Raw genomic sequence first — 18009 nt, forward strand, 5'->3', positions numbered from 1 at the left:
GCAATTACCGCACCGTTACTGGGACTTCAGTGGAGTCCAACTGTCCTTTAAAACGGGTGTCAGGTCAGTAAAATGACCAGCACACCTCTGGAAAAGCCCCTTTAATGCCCCTTCCAACATCACCTCAAAGGAATGGGGGCACAGACAAGGGAAAAAAAAGAAGGAAAAAACGGACATAATTGTTTCAGTTCCCAAGAAGAAGAAAAAAAAAGATCCCTTTCCGGAATATAAACGGCACAAGCTAGACTGAAGTACGGGCTTAAAAATATCTAAAAAAGACAGTCAAACTGAAATGAGAAGTGCTCCAGTATGTAAAGTCTGTCAGTTTTTTTTTTTTTAAAGTGGAGGAGTAACTCTCAATGATACAGATTACCGTGACTGTGAAGTGAATTACAGGCTTTAGCTGCAGCCCTTTCAAAGCCCTACCCACCCACTTTTTGCAGCCATCAAAGCAGCGACACGGGCTATGTGCATCTCCTTTCTCTCTCTCTCTCTCTCTCTCTCTCTCTCTCTGCCCATTGCTCAGAGCTGATCTGCTCTTTTTCTACCGAGAAAACACACACACACACTGCTTTCCCTCGCAACTCCCAACAAATCAACAACACGTTTCACAGTGAAAGTGCGTCCAAAGTATTAGCACTGAAAAGGAGACCGAGCCACTCTGGCCCCAAATGATTTCATCATTAGCATAAGATGAATAACATTGTAAAACATGTAAAACAGATGTAAAACATTTTGACAAAAGAAAAAGGGTAGTGAAAGAGCTGACTCACGAAAGAAGTGCTTGAAGAGGTTTGCCATATCCATAACGGGCTGTCCCCGGCACGGTGCGTGCCTCTCCCGCTGCAGCTACGGAGCTATTCCCTGAGAACTTCCTGAAAGTCCAGAGCTATTAGCAGAGCTGCTCCCCACCCCGGTCACGTGACGCACGTCGGCCAATTGGAGCGAGTGGGGCCTCCTTTGAAACTCTCCAGCTGCTGGCTGACCACCCACCCCCCTCCCCCCCCTCCCCCCCCTCCCTTGCGCTGGGCTTCTAGAGGAAACTTGTCAAACCAGGCCCGGGGACGCAGTCCCAGCAACTGTGCTTTATCACCTCGTACAACACCGGCCAAACCGAGCACATTTTTTTTATTACAGTACACGTATAACCGTGAAGAACACCGAGTCCTGTCACAAACCCCATATAAACGTGCGCGCGTGTGCGTGTGTGTGTGCGTGCTAGCGTGTAATCATATAAACACTGCATGTTTTCTTTTACAAAATCCCTCACAGTGCTTTTTGTATTTATTAGAATTACACCTGGACCAGCTGCAACGCGCCATGTATTCCGTAGCTGATAGCTGATACGTCCTCTATTAGAACCATGTGGATGGCTGGGTAATTGAGGAGCCTAAACTAACAGACACTTCTCTCAGCGCCGTCCAAAGAATATCCCATCTGCCTCCGGGGCCTTCCTGAGGTCTCCCGTTCCCACAATGCTGGTCAGGGATCTACGTTGGCCGCAAGAAAAGCAGATTCACCCCCCTCCCTCCCCCATCTCGCTCTTTATTCCTCCTCCTCTCCCTCCTCTGCTCTTTATCTGCCGACTGCCTTTCTTCATCAGTCCCTCTTCTCTTCTCTCCCCTCTGCTCTCTCCTCCTCTTCTTCTTTCCGTCTCTTTTCTCCATCCATCCTCTCCCAACCTCCCTCTTGCTTTCCCCCTTTCCTTCTTTATTTTTCCATTTCACTTTGCTCTAGTGCAACAGAGGACGCATATCTATGTTGACAAAGCACACCAATAACAAAATGGCACTTTACAATACCATTCAAAAGAAGCTCATATACAACAGAATAATGGAAGAGACTAACCGGCAGTTTACCACGGCACGACTGGAAAAATAACCTGAAATAAGTAGAGATCATTAGGAGCTTTCTCCAAATTCACCTCGCTATTCCCTTCTATCTCTCCGCATTGTCTCCCCATTTCCTCTTTTCCTCTCCCTCACTCCTCCATCTTTTCTACCACCTGAGTGGCAATGGGAGCACGTGCTGTTGAACTGCCGTGAGAAGAAACACACACGCCCGCACACACACACACACACACACACACACCTACACATGCAGGCACGCACACAGACAGAACACTCCGGAACTGGCCTCCTCTCTTTCTCCGAGCTGTCCAGACCGCACACGTTCGCGCAGACGGCAGTCGGGAGGGAAACCGGAGCCCTGCGCGCGGTTCTGCCCCCGGCGACGGCAGACGGGGACGCGGCGGCGGCGGCGGCGGAGACGGTAACAGCTGGCCGGCCCGGGCGGGGCTGCGCCGCGGGTGGCGTCTGCCCCGAGCAGCTGCTCGCCCCGCGCGGCGTGCCATTTGGGAAAGCGCCCTTACAGGTGCCCCGCCTGAGAGTCACCTGGAATGGAGAGGGGGAGGGGTCACCCCTCTCCTGGGATGGGGGTGGGGGTGGGGGAGGGGGTGGGGGAGGGGGTGGGGGAGGGGCTTCCCACCCGTGAAACGGTCGCTGGAGTGGCGGCGTTTCCACGGGAACGGCAGGAGGGAGCGGCCGTTCGTCACGCGCTCTCTCTCTCTCTCTCTCTCTCTCTCTCTCTCTCTCTCTCTCTCCAGAGGCGAGCCAACCCGGCCGCGACCCAGGCAGGCCCGGACAGCCACCCTCGCCACGCCCGAAACTTAACCCCTCCCCCACCGCCTGACTTCCAGGCCGTAGGTAAGGCGGGAAAAGCAGGACGGGCTATTTTCACGCCACGACAGCGCCGTGTTCTGACACGAGCGAGGACGACCAGGACGCAGGAGGGGAACACCGAAAACCGACAGAAACACGCAACCAGCCGCGATGAAGGACAAGAACAGGGACCGCGCCGGGGACAAAGGCCACTGTGGCTATAAATGCTTCCGGAACTTTCTTTTATTATTTTATAACTGATACCGATTGTTTTCCGTGCTCTCAGTATGAGTCTCTTTCAAGTCCACTGCGAAGAGAGTACGCAATTCCAGGAATTACAGTCTGTAATACAATAGGTATATCGAACCAATTTTTTAAGTGAACTACCCCATGCACTTAAACAAATTTGATAAGGATGAAAGCTTTGGCAAATGGACAGGAAGTAGAGACCCAGATTGCAGGAACTTTCATTCAGCAAAGCAGTGAACTACTTACTCATTTTTAATCTCCTCGCAGAACGAAGCAGTCGTACCCATTCCCAATAACCTAGTTTTCAGAGGCCGCGTTGCCCGGGCAATGCCGAACGTGTAACCGAAAACCAGTTCCGGCACCCAAAGTCCCAACGACTTAAAAAAAAACGGAAATCTTTCCCCCTCAGAAACGCTGCTTTTGTGTTAAACCCGCAGCAACGCCGCCCTGGGGGCAGGGCCGGATTTACCTGTCCACAGGCTTCGCCTTATCGTCTCGGGCCGCCCCCCACCGCCGACGTCGCCTCGAAGGAAAGGAAGAAGACGCTTTCCACTCCGGCTCCGGTTACGCCTGACGAACCGCGGAGGAGAGCCCGGCCGGGAGCGAGGGCCGCCCCTCCTGTCGACGGGACCGCCGGACCGCTACAGCTCTCCGGTTTCACATCTCAAACGAGCGCCAGAAACGAAACAAGACGCATTCTAGGCCTCGACCAACCAAGGGACCGGTGCGAGCTTCACTCTGGCCTCGACCAACCAAGGGACCGGTGCGAGTTTCACTCTGGCCTCGACCAACCAAGGGACCGGTGCGAGTTTCACTCTGGCCTGGACCAACCAAGGGACCGGTGCGAGTTTCACTCTGGCCTCGACCAACCAAGGGACCGGTGCGAGTTTCACTCTGGCCTCGACCAACCAAGGGGCCGGTGCGAGCTTCACTCTGGCCTGGACCAACCAAGGGACCGGTGCGAGCTTCACTCTGGCCTGGACCAACCAAGGGACCGGTGCGAGCTTCACTCTGGCCTGGACCAACCAAGGGACCGGTGCGAGCTTCACTCTGGCCTGGACCAACCAAGGGACCGGTGCGAGTTTCACTCTGGCCTCGACCAACCAAAGGACCGGTGCGAGTTTCACTCTGGCCTGGACCAACCAAAGGACCGGTGCGAGCTTCACTCTGGCCTGGACCAACCAAGGGACCGGTGCGAGTTTCACTCTGGCCTGGACCAACCAAGGGACCGGTGCGAGTTTCACTCTGGCCTGGACCAACCAAGGGACCGGTGCGAGTTTCACTCTGGCCTGGACCAACCAGGGGGCCGGTGCGAGCTTCACACAGGAAAGACAGCTTTTTCCACTCGAGTCGTAGTTTATATAACTGCATTTGCGGTTTGTGTGTGCCACCCCCGGTCAGCATCAGTAGATATATACAGCACAAAAGGCTTGTCTTTTCAGAGCAAATGCTATCCTTGGTATCCTTGGTTTCTGCACTGTCCATTACCACGTTTTCAAACGGTCCTTCAGGTGCAATTGATTTACGGTTTTTTTCCAAGCACAAATTATATAGGCCCTACATTCTTCCTAATTTTATTTTTATTTTCAAGCAAAGGGGGAAGTCTCTCCTTACTCCGTGAAGCAATAATCACAGTGCAAACAAAAATATCTTAATTTAATCTCAATCTCAATAGCCTAAATGTAATATCCTTTGTAATCAGATCTTTTACTTCACAAGAGTACTTCGCACACAATATTATTCAGCTAGTTTTAAGGAAATTGGTAATAAGTGAAACTTTCTCTCCATTGGCAAATTATGTTTTATTTCAAGCATTTACTTCCTTAATACAGTACTTTTTGTTCCTAATTTTTTTTTTTTTTTTTCGTTGCGATTCGTTGCGGAGCAGGCCTGTTACTGCTGTCTGGACAACAAACGGAAAGAAGTGGCAAAAGCAAGAAGCCCTTATTTCTACTCTTGACCACCTTCCTTCCCCAGACCCCGCTGGGCTCTGGTAAGAAACAGAGGAACTTAAAGTGAACTCAATATACTGGTCCTTTGAAGCTTTTTTTTTTTTCGGCATTTCACCAGAGGCAAATGCCAGTTAGCTCAAACATATCAAATTACTGTACAAAAAAAAGAGAGAAAAAGCAGGACAGGGAAAAACAAAGCTACACTGGCTTTGGAAGTCGTTTTTTTCCTACGCTGACTGTATATACTAATCATACACAAGGCAATCATTTTGTTGTTCCTGTCCACAAATAAAAGAAGCATTCCCAGTCCAACGGCAGTAAATCTTGTTCAATCAGTTTAAGAAAACAACCGCAGCAAGTTCACCACAAGAATTTCTTTCTTCTGCAGAACGCAAGACCCATCCGCCCCCCCCCCCCCCCCCCCGGTTTACGAGATACTGCCCCGTCCGTTTCGTTTCCAGGGTCAGGGGAGGAAAGGAGAGCGCCACGACCTTCAAGAGAAAAAAATCCAGAGTCGCGGCTGATAAAAGCAGGCTGCTCCGAGTTTGACGCTTTCGATCTTCACAATCAGGCACATTTTTTCGCGCGCAGAAAAAGCTTTTCGCTTCAAGGGCACAATCACTAAAACGACAGTTCGGTGGCGCTTCCAATGTTTTCGCAAAAGAAGTGTCACGAAAGGACATTCCAGTTTTTAAACAATGGAACTAAAAAAAAAAAAACCCATGGTCAAATTATCCTCTTAAAATATTTAGAGAATGCCCTTTATGCTCCACATAAAAAGAAAGTTATAGCGTCATATCCTTGGGACAAAACAAGCCATGTAATCACCAAGAACATGGACTTTGCAAGACATTTTGAACAACCTTATATCCCTTATTTTAGATTTTTTTCCCAAATTTAGAATGCTAAATTGCAGGCATTCTGAAAAGAGCTGCAATATACTCAAGCAGTTTGTGAGGGACTAGCATGCAACCAGACTTCTTCACTGTGCAATCTCCCAGCTGTCCTGAACAGGATTCTATCAAGTGCTTTGGCTTTACCCCAGGCAGGATTGCTGATAAATACGTATTACTCGCCATGTCAATCAAAACCACTTCCCTGGTAACGAATTCTAGAATGGTCCTAGAATTTTAGTCGCACTCTAAGAAGGAAGACTAGAAGAGCAAGGCAGTTCACACGCTCTTTTTTTGTTATATGCACACTGTTCATACAGAAGGATGCAGTAAACTAGAAAATAGCCTACACTTTGGCAATAACGTTGATCACGAAACAAAATGGCCGCAAAAAAAAGGTCAACGTGAGGAGTTTTACCCAGCGTGTCCTTCAGGTTCTTGACGATGGAGGCCTTCCGGGCGCTGTTCTTCCGCTCCACGTAGTTGGAGGGCACGAAGCCCGTCTTGTTGGTGGCGTTCCGCACGCGCCACCACGACTTGGAGTCGTCCAGCAGCCAGAGCCGCTCATTCTTCCTGATGTCCAGCTCCTGGTCCTGCTGGGCCGTGTAGTCAAACTTGGCGATGACAATCACCTCATCCGTCATCTTCCACCGGCCTCAGTACTGAGAGACAGGCAAATAAAGAGATACAGAGACTACAATTAGCCACGAAGGACAACTTATTCTCAATAAAGGAAATCCTATCTACAAAATAAAACGGCAAACAAACAAAACAACACTAAAATAAATACAAATAACATCAAAAAAAAGGGAAAAAAATAACAAAGTAAGGCCTTTCGAGACAATTACCTGTGTAAAACCAAACCAGTGGAACAAAATATGTTAAGGAAACAACATCCAAAAGCATTATCATTTCTAAGAAAGAAGAGAGAGAATATGGAAATCACGCACAAACACGTGCTTTATACGTTCTGCACTTCTGCTGCCACGAGGGAATCAGTGAATCAGTTACAGACGCAGCCGACAGATGGAGCAGTCTACACAACATCCCGAAACCCAGATAAGAGAGATAAAGCATGCGCAAGTCCAGTATCAAATGTAACAGCGTGCCGACAAACAACGAAAAAAGGCTGTGGCTTCCCCCCTCTCAGGTTACACAACGTTTCAAAAACCCGGACGACAAGCGTCGCTTGAGACACACCGGTCAGATTAGACTCGCCATTCTGGCCATACCATCTCCAAACTTGGAATATTATGCGTACGAGCAGGCCCAACCAATATTCAAAGAGCTGCAGTGGATATCGTGTGCCTTTAGGATGCCTTCCATTTTGTAAGATTGATCAAATGCACAGGGACAAAAATAGAGTCGAGCAAATCATGTGCTGGTAAAAAGGAACTTTCCCAGCAAACCGATCTCAAAGAACCCTGCTTTCAATAACACTCAGGAGTGATGTCACAAACGGGTAGAAAGCTCTGGCTTCTGTCAGATAGTAGGCCAACTCCTAATCTATTATCTGGACCAGAAGAAGAAGAAGAAAAAAAAACTGAGCAAGCCAAAACTCATGAGAGTAGCCTTATGGGTAACATGAGACTTCCTTGTATCCATCGGAGGCCCTGCCCAAATGTAAACTAGGGCACGCAGAACATGGAAACTGCCGGCCCTGAACCCATAATTCACTGGGCCGAATATCCCCAAAGCGGGCCGTGAGAGGTCCTGCGAGTGCAGCGGCGAAGTCGCAGCGGTTGAAAATAAACCTTTCTCCCGATATTTTTAACGTAGCGTCCGGGGGTGGGGGGGGGGGGGGGGGGGCCAGAACAGGGAGCCAAACCACAACGAACTCGGTTAAACAAACCTCTGCGTAGTGTGTGAACTTCGGTGACCTTTTTTTTTTTTTTTCCCCTCCCCACTCAGAGAAAAGCAAATAATTAACACTTTATTTACATCCTGCAAGTGAAAACGAGAACAAGAAATGTTGAAGTGCGGCTACGGGGTCGAGTGCGGCGCGCGGCGCTTTTTGCGTGTGTGCGGGACGTAGCGCGCGACGCGTGGGAGGCCTTCGTGCGCGTTCGCGTGTGCGAGTGATTATGAATGAGCGTGTGACCGTATTCCTCGCTGCGCACTCTCAGTAAATGTTAAACACATACATTTGAGAGTCTGCGCTTAGCTAGCACGTCTGAGTGAGTGCGAGACCATGCATTCCTATGAAAGAGGCTTAGCGGCTCAGACGGCTAGCAGCCTAATTTGAGGGAAAGACGTCAATCGCCACTTTTTCAGCTCTTCCTTCAGCATTTTCAGTATGCTGTCATCGCCTCTTTTTCCCCTCTGTCTCTAACACCAATATGCCACCTCAAAATCTCATGGAAAACTGAGGCATCAGTGGCCAGGTTTAAAGCCTACTAGCAACATTCTAAGAAGTCTTCTAAACTCTGTTCAATATTATTTCTATAGTGCTTTTGATGTAGAGATGCGCAGTGGACATATCCCCAAGGGTGTCTCTGACAACACAATAGATTAATTTGGACACAACAACAGCACAATTCCTCTTGCGGCCCAGCAAAGAACACCAGAGCAAACTCTGGGTGTAGTTACACTGAATTTCACCTTTAAAAGGAAAACTGTACCCCTGACAGCCAATAGAATAATGGCCTTAATAACTTCCAAATCAATACCATCACACTCGGGGCATGCAAGCCCTTTTCTGCAGAGCCAAATCTCTGGAATTACTGCTGGTTTGATGCAAATGCTTCTGTTAAAAATCAATTTGCACCAATTGTAGCAAGGGGGGAGGGAAGTGGGCGGGGCAATGGGCAGAGTGGCCCGCCCACCCCGATTGCATCCGGCCTGGAGCGGCTGGGCCTGTCGGGACCTCGGGACGCGCACAGGGGAGCTTACCCACGCCGTTACGCTGACTCAGAGGTGCGCCACAGGGGCTCTGACATTTCGGGCACAAAAGAACCGACGAAGGGCCGGAGATGGTCACAGTGCGCCGGAAGAAGCGGCGAGCGACTGGACGCGGCAGGAGAACAATTCTGAGCCCGCTTCACACAGTACCCATGACCAATCGTACAGCACGGCAGGCTTTCTGAAGTTAGCGGGGGCTATCATTCAGGCAAATGTCACAATACAGTAAGAATACTTGTAAACTGGGCCTGTATTCAAGTGGCATTTGTCGTAAACTTACATTGGTATTACAAATAAAGCTTTACACCCAAAGCAAATAGCTTCTCCCACTGATTTTTAGCGATTGCTAACCCAATCTGTGTTTGCAATAAAGGAGTGTCAGAAGAACTGCAATAAACCGTGAGTCATTGTTAAAGGGACAGCTCGCTATCTGGGTTTTTGCTGTTATTTGAGTTGTAGGGCATGTTATCGATTGAGCCATCCCTTTAAGTACTACTCCCTTTGAGCCAGCACTTGTGGCTTGGGGTCAGCTTGCTGGGCGACCACAGGGATTCAGTTCAGTTATTTTAACAGCTCTCTAGTCAGCCGCGAGCAATGCAAAGCCAAACAGGAGTGTGACGTTTATTTAGTTCACCAAAAAAATGAGAAACTCGCAATGACCGAATGACTAAAATGAAAAATGGCATTTCACCACGTGTTGAAGCAACACACGCAGTAGCCTACTCCAAATGGGACAGAATGCTTTCACAAAATGTCTCACCCAGAGAAAAGGAAAATAAGTCTTTCAAAGAAAATGTAGGACAGTTAAGTGCACTTTGCACTAGAGCATTTTATTACAGGAGCACAAGAGCTATGCTGAGTTACGTCATGCTACTGCAAACTGACAAGCCCGACCACAGGTCCCATTCAAAAGCCACAGGGGCCGCCAGGCAAATGGACTCTGCAGCTGACAAAATGAGAACTCCGAGTCTTTGGGGGATAACCGGTCCTCTGTTTACACCCCTTGGCACAGTCAGCCGGTGACATCACCCCGGCTCAGACTGCCATCACACCGTGAGCCGGTTGGCTACGCTCGATCCCATTGTCCTGGTGGGTCTGTGCTGAGTTTCCAACCTTGGTCGGTGTCCTCCGTCATCAACACCCCATATATTTCCCCACACACCTACGCTAGCACACAGGCACACGCGCGCACGCTCACACACAAATGCATACACGCACTCCCACTCCCTCAGAATCACCAGCAGTCAGCACACAACCCAGTGATTAATCCACTGCAGTCAGTTAGCACACAATGTCCTCTCGTTATTTATGTAGCTAGCTGCAACTACGCAGATCGTGTCATCGAGTAACATACAGCAGGATTAAAACTAAAACAACACAGTCAGCATCCACCAGGAAAGCGAGGGTTAATAAATCTCACACGCTCTTTTCCCCTCCTCCCCCCCCCCCCCAAATGACTCATGCCTCAGCGGCTGGAGGAACCCGCCGGCCCCTGACCCCCGCAGCGCCACGGCGCACAGGCAGGGGGAGGGGCCGGAGGAACGCGAGGGAGTCATCGCTCCCCGAGTCAAACACTAATATTACTGTCGCCGTCTCCCGGCACGACGTCACACTTAAAACATGTCACAGCAACAACGGGACAAATAACACGCCACAGTTTAAAGCGAATGAATAATTCATTTTTGTTCCGTTTAAATCTGGGATATTTCACAGAACTGAGCATTGAGTGCAAGGGAACAGGGAGTCAGATGTTGACGGCTATTCTGGCTATGACTGCATGTTATTGTATCTACTCCTCTTTTTAATTTAAAAGTCTCTTTAAAACTTTTTTTAGACTGATGGTTTTTGTTCTACTGTATGCACTCTGTGTAACAATAATTGAATGAAAAATGCATTATAATATAATAATATTATTTGAAATTACATATGATAAAATTACACCGCATTTCAAGAGGCCCGGAAGTCAAAACTAAAGCGCACCTGTAGTGGCTGTATGAGATGATTACCCTTGGAAACATTTGACTTGACACACCACACTTTCATAACCTTGCCCTGTAAGGATCATTGCCCGCGGGTCACAAGTTTCACAAAACACAGGATTAAAGATTTATTTTCACATTCTAATATAAACCTGGCCATCATTTGCCCAGCTTTATGTGGGCTCTATTAGGCTATCTGGTGAAATCTATACTGGATAAAATAGCTACAGCACATCAGACACTGACTCTACAACACTACTACAAAATGACATGTAGTCCCATTAAAAAGACTCGTAGTCCTACTTATCCCTAGCATCATCTACAAAAAATATATATATTTAAGCAAATAATTCAAGGCTCACCTGTTCCACATCAAAGCTGTCCAAATCAAAGTTGTTTTGATTTATTTAAATCTGTTAAAAGAAAATGAAAAAAATGCAAAAACTAAACGAAGATTACTCTAAGTGCTGCTGCAAGTGATTTCATGTTGGGTGGCTCATATTAATATACTAAAAACATGATGAGAGCAAAGGTTAGATAGATAAAGGTTAGGTAATTCTGTGAGCACCTGAGAAGGCAGAGCAAAACTACGTCCACGTTCAGAGATTTGCCAGAGAAGCAGACGTACAGCACATTAACACTAAGAAATGAAGTCACCTTCTGCATCGTCAAACTCAGCGATTCATTTTCAGCCAGAGTGCCGTATTTATGTAGCTAAATCTGTTTGTTCTGTGCGGAAAACAAACAGCCCCAGAAACGAAATTAATTACAGAGCAACGACATCGCCACCTGTGACGTGTGCGATATAAACTGCAACATTCGCCAGATATTTCAGGCTTTTCAAAAAAAAAAAAAACAATGGCCTGACTTCAGTCAGCGTCTGTCCTCAACTGGCTTATGATTAAAAGCGAGCGTTGACTTCATTCTTCACAGGCACGGGGGAGTTTAGCAATCGCAAAAATAATCTCGGCGGACCATTTTTTGCGAAGAACGAAACGAGCACTTGACTTTCGACGTTCGATCAAAAGCCCAAAGTTAGGTTTAATCAAAGTTTAGGGGCGAATGTTCACTGAACCCAGGTCAATGACTCAAATTAAAATCGCTTCATCAACGCGAATAAACAACCAGTAAACGGAGGGGGAATTCCATTGTTTTCGGTCTCTAGCCCCCCCCCCCCCCCCCCCAGGCTTTCCCGACAGACACAGTCAACGCTCTGCGTCACACGATCGGCAAGCTTGCACAAATTTCAGAAATGGGCCCGGCTTCCTCTGAGGCAGCATCCATTGGACGGTCCAGGATTGTCCATTGTCGCCCCCAAAAAAAATCCAACAGGAAGTGCAGAGAGATAGCGGGGGGGGGGCTGTGGACCACGGTCACGGGCAGAGCGGTCAGTCTGACACAAAGGGAGGATGTGGGCTGCTCGTGCTGGCGGCCCTCTAAAGGGTGTCACAAAGTTACTGGCGCAAGGGGCTTATTAAAAACAGCAACACAAGAGGCTGGAAACCGACAGATCACTTGCGTAAGAGGGAGAGAGAGAGACATGGAGAGAGGGAGCGAAAGAGAGAGAGCAAGAGAGAGGGGGAAAGAGACAGTCATGGTGTAAAATTTGCAAAGGGCCATCCTCTCTGAGGTACTTCTGCTGGATTTACAAATCCCAGCCCCCCGCCACCACCCCCTCCCCCACTCCTCTCCTCACACACCTTTTTTTTTTTAAACAAACAGCTCTCCCGATGTAAACGTTAAGAAAAGGCATCCGGGACGCTCTCGTCAGAGGGCTTCCTTCTCCCCGTCTCGCATTTGGAAGCCGTTAGCCGCGGCGCCGTGTTTATTTACTCAAAGCGCGAGGCGGCTGAGAGCGTGCAGCTGGACGCCTGGACGTAAACACAGACCCGCCCTGAAGCGGGATCACAGGACCGACGCGGTGACCGCCCCGAGGGAGGTCTGACACGCGGACTCAGCGATGCATGCTGGGAAAAGCACAACCCAACGCGCTGAAAAAAAAAAAACAAAAAGAGCAGCCGAGCCAAGATCAGACGACTCGAAAAACCGCGCGATCAGCCCCTTGAAGGGGCTGGTGGATGCTGCGCGCCGTAAATAAAGGACGTCATTGTTATAACCGTGCCAGAGGTCGCCTTCAGCATGCAGGACTATTAACCACAAAAGGCCTAAGCAAGCACAAGAGGAAATGAAACATAGTGTATGCTACTGCGGTGCGGCGCTTCGGGTACTGGTTTTTGCAACCTGAAGGCTGCAGGTTTTAATCCCAAGAGGGGCAATGCTGCTGTCTCCTTGAGGGAGGGTTGTTTGAGGTATTACAATGTCCAGCGTGTTTCCCATACATTGACTTCATGCGGGCGGCAAATTATGAGCAGGTGTGCAGGTGTGTCTGATTCCACAATGTATTTGCATGCCACCATTGAGTATTAAAACAAATGCAGAACTTTGACAGACCTATTATTGGTAGTATGCATCATTTACAACTTATATATATATATATATATATATAAAAATGACGTTTGTGGGCCAGTTTTTTTTAAAGACAATAAAAAAAGCATAGGTATCTAACACAGTTGCTCTTTCAAGTGCAGACTAAGGCTGCGTCCGGAGGCCAGGCGAGGAGGCGCTGTGTAGCTGTCGAGAGCGCTGCCGTCTGGAGCCTGTCAGCGGCGTCTGAGGGGGAGGCTGGCACCAAGGCCCCGCGTTTAAAATAGACGGCCTCTTCCCCGCCCCGCCCCGCCCCGCCGTTCCCGTAACGGGGGGGGGGCGAGCGTCGCGGCCGATGACCGCTCGCCTTTCGGCTTACCCGGCGACCCGAAGATAAACGCGGACCCCGCTCCGCGGCTGGAGGCGGAGACGAACGGGACGTTAGCGAAACATCAAGAGGCCCAGCTCCCTCCCTTCCCCCGACTCTCAACACCGACACCGCGGGTCAGCCAGACGGGTCCAGACCGCCCCCCCCCCCCCACCCGCCCCCCACCCCAACCCCGGTCTGGGCGTGACCGATACTGTGCGCTTTGTCTGGGGGAGGCGGCTGTGACCTGCCCAGCTGGTGACCGCTTTGCATCAAGCAAAGTATTGAACTTGGCTGGTTCTGCGCCCCACCCCCCACCCCCCCCCCCCAACCCCATTAACCTCCCAGAACAAACCCGGCCGTAAAACATATCCCTCCCGCACGTGAGATAAGCGTGCGTGTGTGTGTGTGTGTGTCTGTGTGCGGTGCGCATGTGTGTGTGTACAGGCACGTGTGTGTATACATGTCTGTGTATGTATGTATGGACGTAAGTATGAATGTATGTATGCATGTGCGTGTGCGTGTGTGTGAGTGCATGCACGTGCGTATATGTTGAACTTAAGTGCAGTGCATTCAGATGCACACTAATGTTTGTGTCTTTGTTTGGAACACTTCACGGTGCCGGGCCATGGCTCATAATCATCGCTCTGCCCACCTCTTCTCTCGGGCAGCGTCCTCTAATTAAATTAAGGAAAGCCAGGCGGCCACGCAAAGGAATCCAGCCCCTTCACAAAAAGCCGTTTTCTGCTTTGCGAACGGGCCTTTCTTCAGATAACAACAGGAGCGCGCACGGCGGCGGGCGCTCTCTTTGGCTTCTCCGCCGCGGCCCAAAAAAAGCTGGGCACGACTCCGGGCCGAGGCCGTCTGCTTTCTCATCCGCCCTCCCCCCCCCCCCCCCCCCGCCCCGCGCGCTAGACGTGACGTACGGCCGCTTCCGCGCCGATCGCTCCCGCTTCCCCAAAATAAGCGAAAGCACCGAGCGAACGCGTCCCGCCGCGTCTCTCTCACCTCCTTTTCGAAAACCTCAGAGAGACGCGCCAGGGTGACGGCAGCAGGGCCGCCAAAGTTGAGACGGTGGATGCTCCGGGCCGGTCCGACAGCTGCGGCGGCGCGCCCCGCGACGCGAGAGAGGGGAGCGAGCCGCCACACCTCGTGGCCGCGGGAGGGGCATTAATCTTGCGGTCTTGTTTTCGAGGCCACGCAGCGGAACAAATGGGTGGCGTGAGCTAGCGGGGCTCAATAAAACGACGTTTCTCTCTCCTCCCCCCGCCCCCCCCACCCCCCCTCCGCCCCAATCTGGGTTTCAATCCGGCTGCAGATGAAACCAGGCGCCATCTGTTTTTCCGCAGGTTGCCCAAACTCCGCCGTGCTTTCACGAAGTCCCCTCCGCTTGCACCGCCACCTCGCAGTTTTACGACCCTAACCGCAAAGGCAGAGGGGGGAGGGGGTGGAGGGGGTGGGGGGTGGGGGGTGGAGGGGTTGGGGGCGGGGTTTCAGCAGACTGCCTCACAGGACTGGCTGTTTAATCAGGGACCCAGGAAAAAACAGTGGAGTAACAGTTAAATGAGCCGTGCTAGAGGAAAACTAGAACCCAGCGAGACTGGTTCTGCGAGGTTGCCTCAGTCGCGTAATAAAGCTGGGCACCAGCCAATGTGAACCGCTGCAAGTGAGCACAGCCAATGAGGAGAAAGTATCAAAGAGGTAACGAAAAGAACATGGCAGACAACCAAAAAGTAAGAGAGGTGAGGTCGACTGCCTTTATTTTCCAAAGAAATATCAGCTCTTAGGGTGATTAAAGCATTAGAGGTGTTAGCTTTGAGCAGACAGCTGAAATAGCCTACATCACTCATAACCTGATGAAATCTTAAGAGTAATCATTTGCTTGAAAAGTTCTCACTGACATGTCAACACTTCCTATAGCTACCATTCAATTTCCCCAGATAAGCTCTTATCTCACCAACGATTCGGAGTACTGGGAACTTCCTAACAAACACTTCATAAGTCTGCTCAGCTATGTGCTCACAGCCTGCTAATCTTAAGATAGATCAAAGATAAACACGTCATGCTATTCACAAACAAAGAGCAGCCTTCCCTCCAAGAATAAGTAGGCCTATTTACGTTCACGTTTTCTGTGCCATGGCATTGGCTCCTATCAGCATGCAGAAATTAGAAGCATCAGAATGCCCCTTGATCGGCTGAGCCAGGCAGGGGACAGGACTGGCCAGGAGGGGCTCTGTAAAGAGGAATGAATTTGGAGACGAGAATGTGAACTCCAGGTTTTTTTAACAGCAGTTCTCAGCTTGTGGTTCTACTTCCCTCTTCTAGGGTACCAAGCAGGCAGGCAATAGGGAAGCGAGAGACCACCAGCAGAGAGGTGAGCAGGAGGCTTAAGTGAGGGAGTCACGCCAGGTCAGCGGTACGAGTCCCCCTCGCCGCCCTTCCCCCGACCCACCGCCAGCCTCCTCCTGGGGGGAGGGCGGGTGCCCTCGCGGTTTCAGGTTACCACCCGCTGGCGGGTTTAGGGGCCAAGCTAGGGCCAGAGACCCGCGACGTCACGTCTCTTGGCCTTAGCTCCGCAGCGAGGTCCTGGAAATGAGGCCAGGTCTCAGGAAACGAGCGGGGAGGCTACCCTACGCTGCAGGCTGCAAGCTGCAAGCGAGCGAGCGACCCCGAAAAGCATCGAGCGGAGGGCGCCCCCGGAACAAACACCTGGGGCTCTGTCAGCGGCGGCAGCTTCTGTAAAAACCCAGACGAAGCCCTTTCAGCTGCAGCTCCGCTTCTTTTCGAGGCGATGCGGTGACGCTGAACAAAACCGCAACTCCCCCCCCCCTGCGCTTCCAGCGCAGAAACGCTGTCACCAGATCTAGACACAAACGAGAAACTTATGCACAGAAACTACCGAGTATATCTTTCCCTCACAATAGGTTCTTTTAAAATGAATTTCAAATCAGACAGCAAAATAAATACTGGACACATGCAGTAAACTGGCTAGAATTCCATATGAATAAACCCCCAGTGTTGCCCTTAAGACTGTCTGTGAAAAGCAGTTTTTGGAGGCCAATTTTGGGAGACATTTTGCAGGAAATAAACAGTAACAATACACCTACCCCCCCCCCCACTTCTTCACGGGCAATGTTTGCTAACAGGGGGGGGGGGTCCCTGGGGAGTGGGTTCTTCTCGTTTCTGCGCACGAGAGACACTTTTGTTTGCTTCGCAGGCACATGCGCCACGCGTTTGGGGCCCGGCGGGCGGAAATATGCAAAACCAAACGGCGACCTGGGAGCGGGCGGTACGAGCGAGCCGTGCCCGGCCTGCGTCGGCTGAGGCGCGTCTGACACCTGCGAAACGCTGGCAATCATCGGCCTTTCTTGGAAACGCGGCTTCCCAAAACACTGCGCGCAGCCCGGGCCACGTAACCCACATCCTGTAAACCTATAAGGAGGAGGAAACCCTTTACAGAAACAAAAACAGAAGAAAGAAAAAAAACCCCAAGTGTGTTCATTTAACACACAAGGCTCCAGTACCGGGCCAAATTCAGAAGCTTCCTCAATATGACTAGGTTGATCCACATCTTTCCTACATCTATCCCATGAAGCAAAACGGTTCCCAGGGCGACGTTCATCGGTTTATTTTGGAACCCAAACCTTGGACGCAAAACGTTTTCCTTGCCTCTGCGTGAATCAGAGAGCGTTAAATAATAAACATCGACAGGAAGTGCAGTCAGGCACGGCCGTCGCTGAACAGCAAGTTCTCTGAGCCTTCAGGACCCAACGGTGGCAGCCGTGAGAGTTCACACATTACATTACATTACATTACATTACAAGCATTTAGCAGACGCTCTTATCCAGAGCGACTTACACAACTTTTTTTACATAGCACTTTACATTGTATCCATTTATACAGCTGGATATATACTGAAGCAATGCAGGTTAAGTACCTTGCTCAAGGGTACAACGGCAGTGTCCTTACCCGGGAATCGAACCTGCGACCTTTCGGTTACAAGCGCAGTTCCTTACCCACTGTGCCACACTCCGTCCTGCCACACAGAGGCAGCCTATGGGCGAGGCCGGGGTAGGCTGTCTATTCGTGGCCCCACCTGGTTCACTGTTCTTAGATGTGGAACCCTGTGGCACCCCGAGAAAACCACAGGTGGTACAATCAAAACCGTCATGATATAGGCCTAGGCCGTCATGTCGACCACCAAAGCTAACTGCACGCCCCTTCAAGGGCTCCCTCACAACATATAGGGTATACTTAGACAGAGCGAACACGAAGGTCGCAAACAAAAGAGGAAGAAACTTGCGGTTTGGGTTTTTTCTTTTTTCAAATGAATGGCGAAACCAGCGATGGGCCGCTGTGGCCGAAATTGTTCTGGGCTCCATAACCAAAGACAGGCCCTTCTCTAAATCTGAGGTGCTACAAAAAAGAATCTACTTCTGTGAAAGCGCATCACGAGAAATCAAAAATCACCGACAGCACTGAAGACAGTCATGCAGACATAAAGTAGAAAACTTTGGTAGCAATTTAGGGGAACAGTGGTCCAAACAACAGCAATAAATTCAAAACTGGGAGGTCCTTTAAATC

At 50.2% G+C, this 18009-nt stretch overlaps 1 protein-coding gene across 4 annotated transcripts in view; it reads right to left on the reverse strand.

Moving 5' to 3' along the window:
• LOC118229755 (cytoplasmic protein NCK1-like) overlaps window positions 1-18009 on the reverse strand; it is a 50707-nt gene that overhangs the window by 16391 nt on the left and 16307 nt on the right. For 2 of the 4 annotated variants that reach the window (XM_035422072.1, XM_035422073.1), the window contains exon 2: window positions 6173-6416. In XM_035422072.1, coding sequence (XP_035277963.1) covers window positions 6173-6398 — 226 coding nt within the window. In that variant the 5' untranslated portion in view covers window positions 6399-6416. Of the gene's footprint in view, window positions 1-773; window positions 912-6172; window positions 6417-10996; window positions 11022-18009 lie in introns of those variants that run through there. The other 2 variants (XM_035422074.1, XM_035422075.1) reach the window with 2 other exon arrangements.

This window comes from Anguilla anguilla, chromosome 6 (assembly GCF_013347855.1).
Source record: "Anguilla anguilla isolate fAngAng1 chromosome 6, fAngAng1.pri, whole genome shotgun sequence".
Taxonomy (NCBI): domain Eukaryota; kingdom Metazoa; phylum Chordata; class Actinopteri; order Anguilliformes; family Anguillidae; genus Anguilla; species Anguilla anguilla.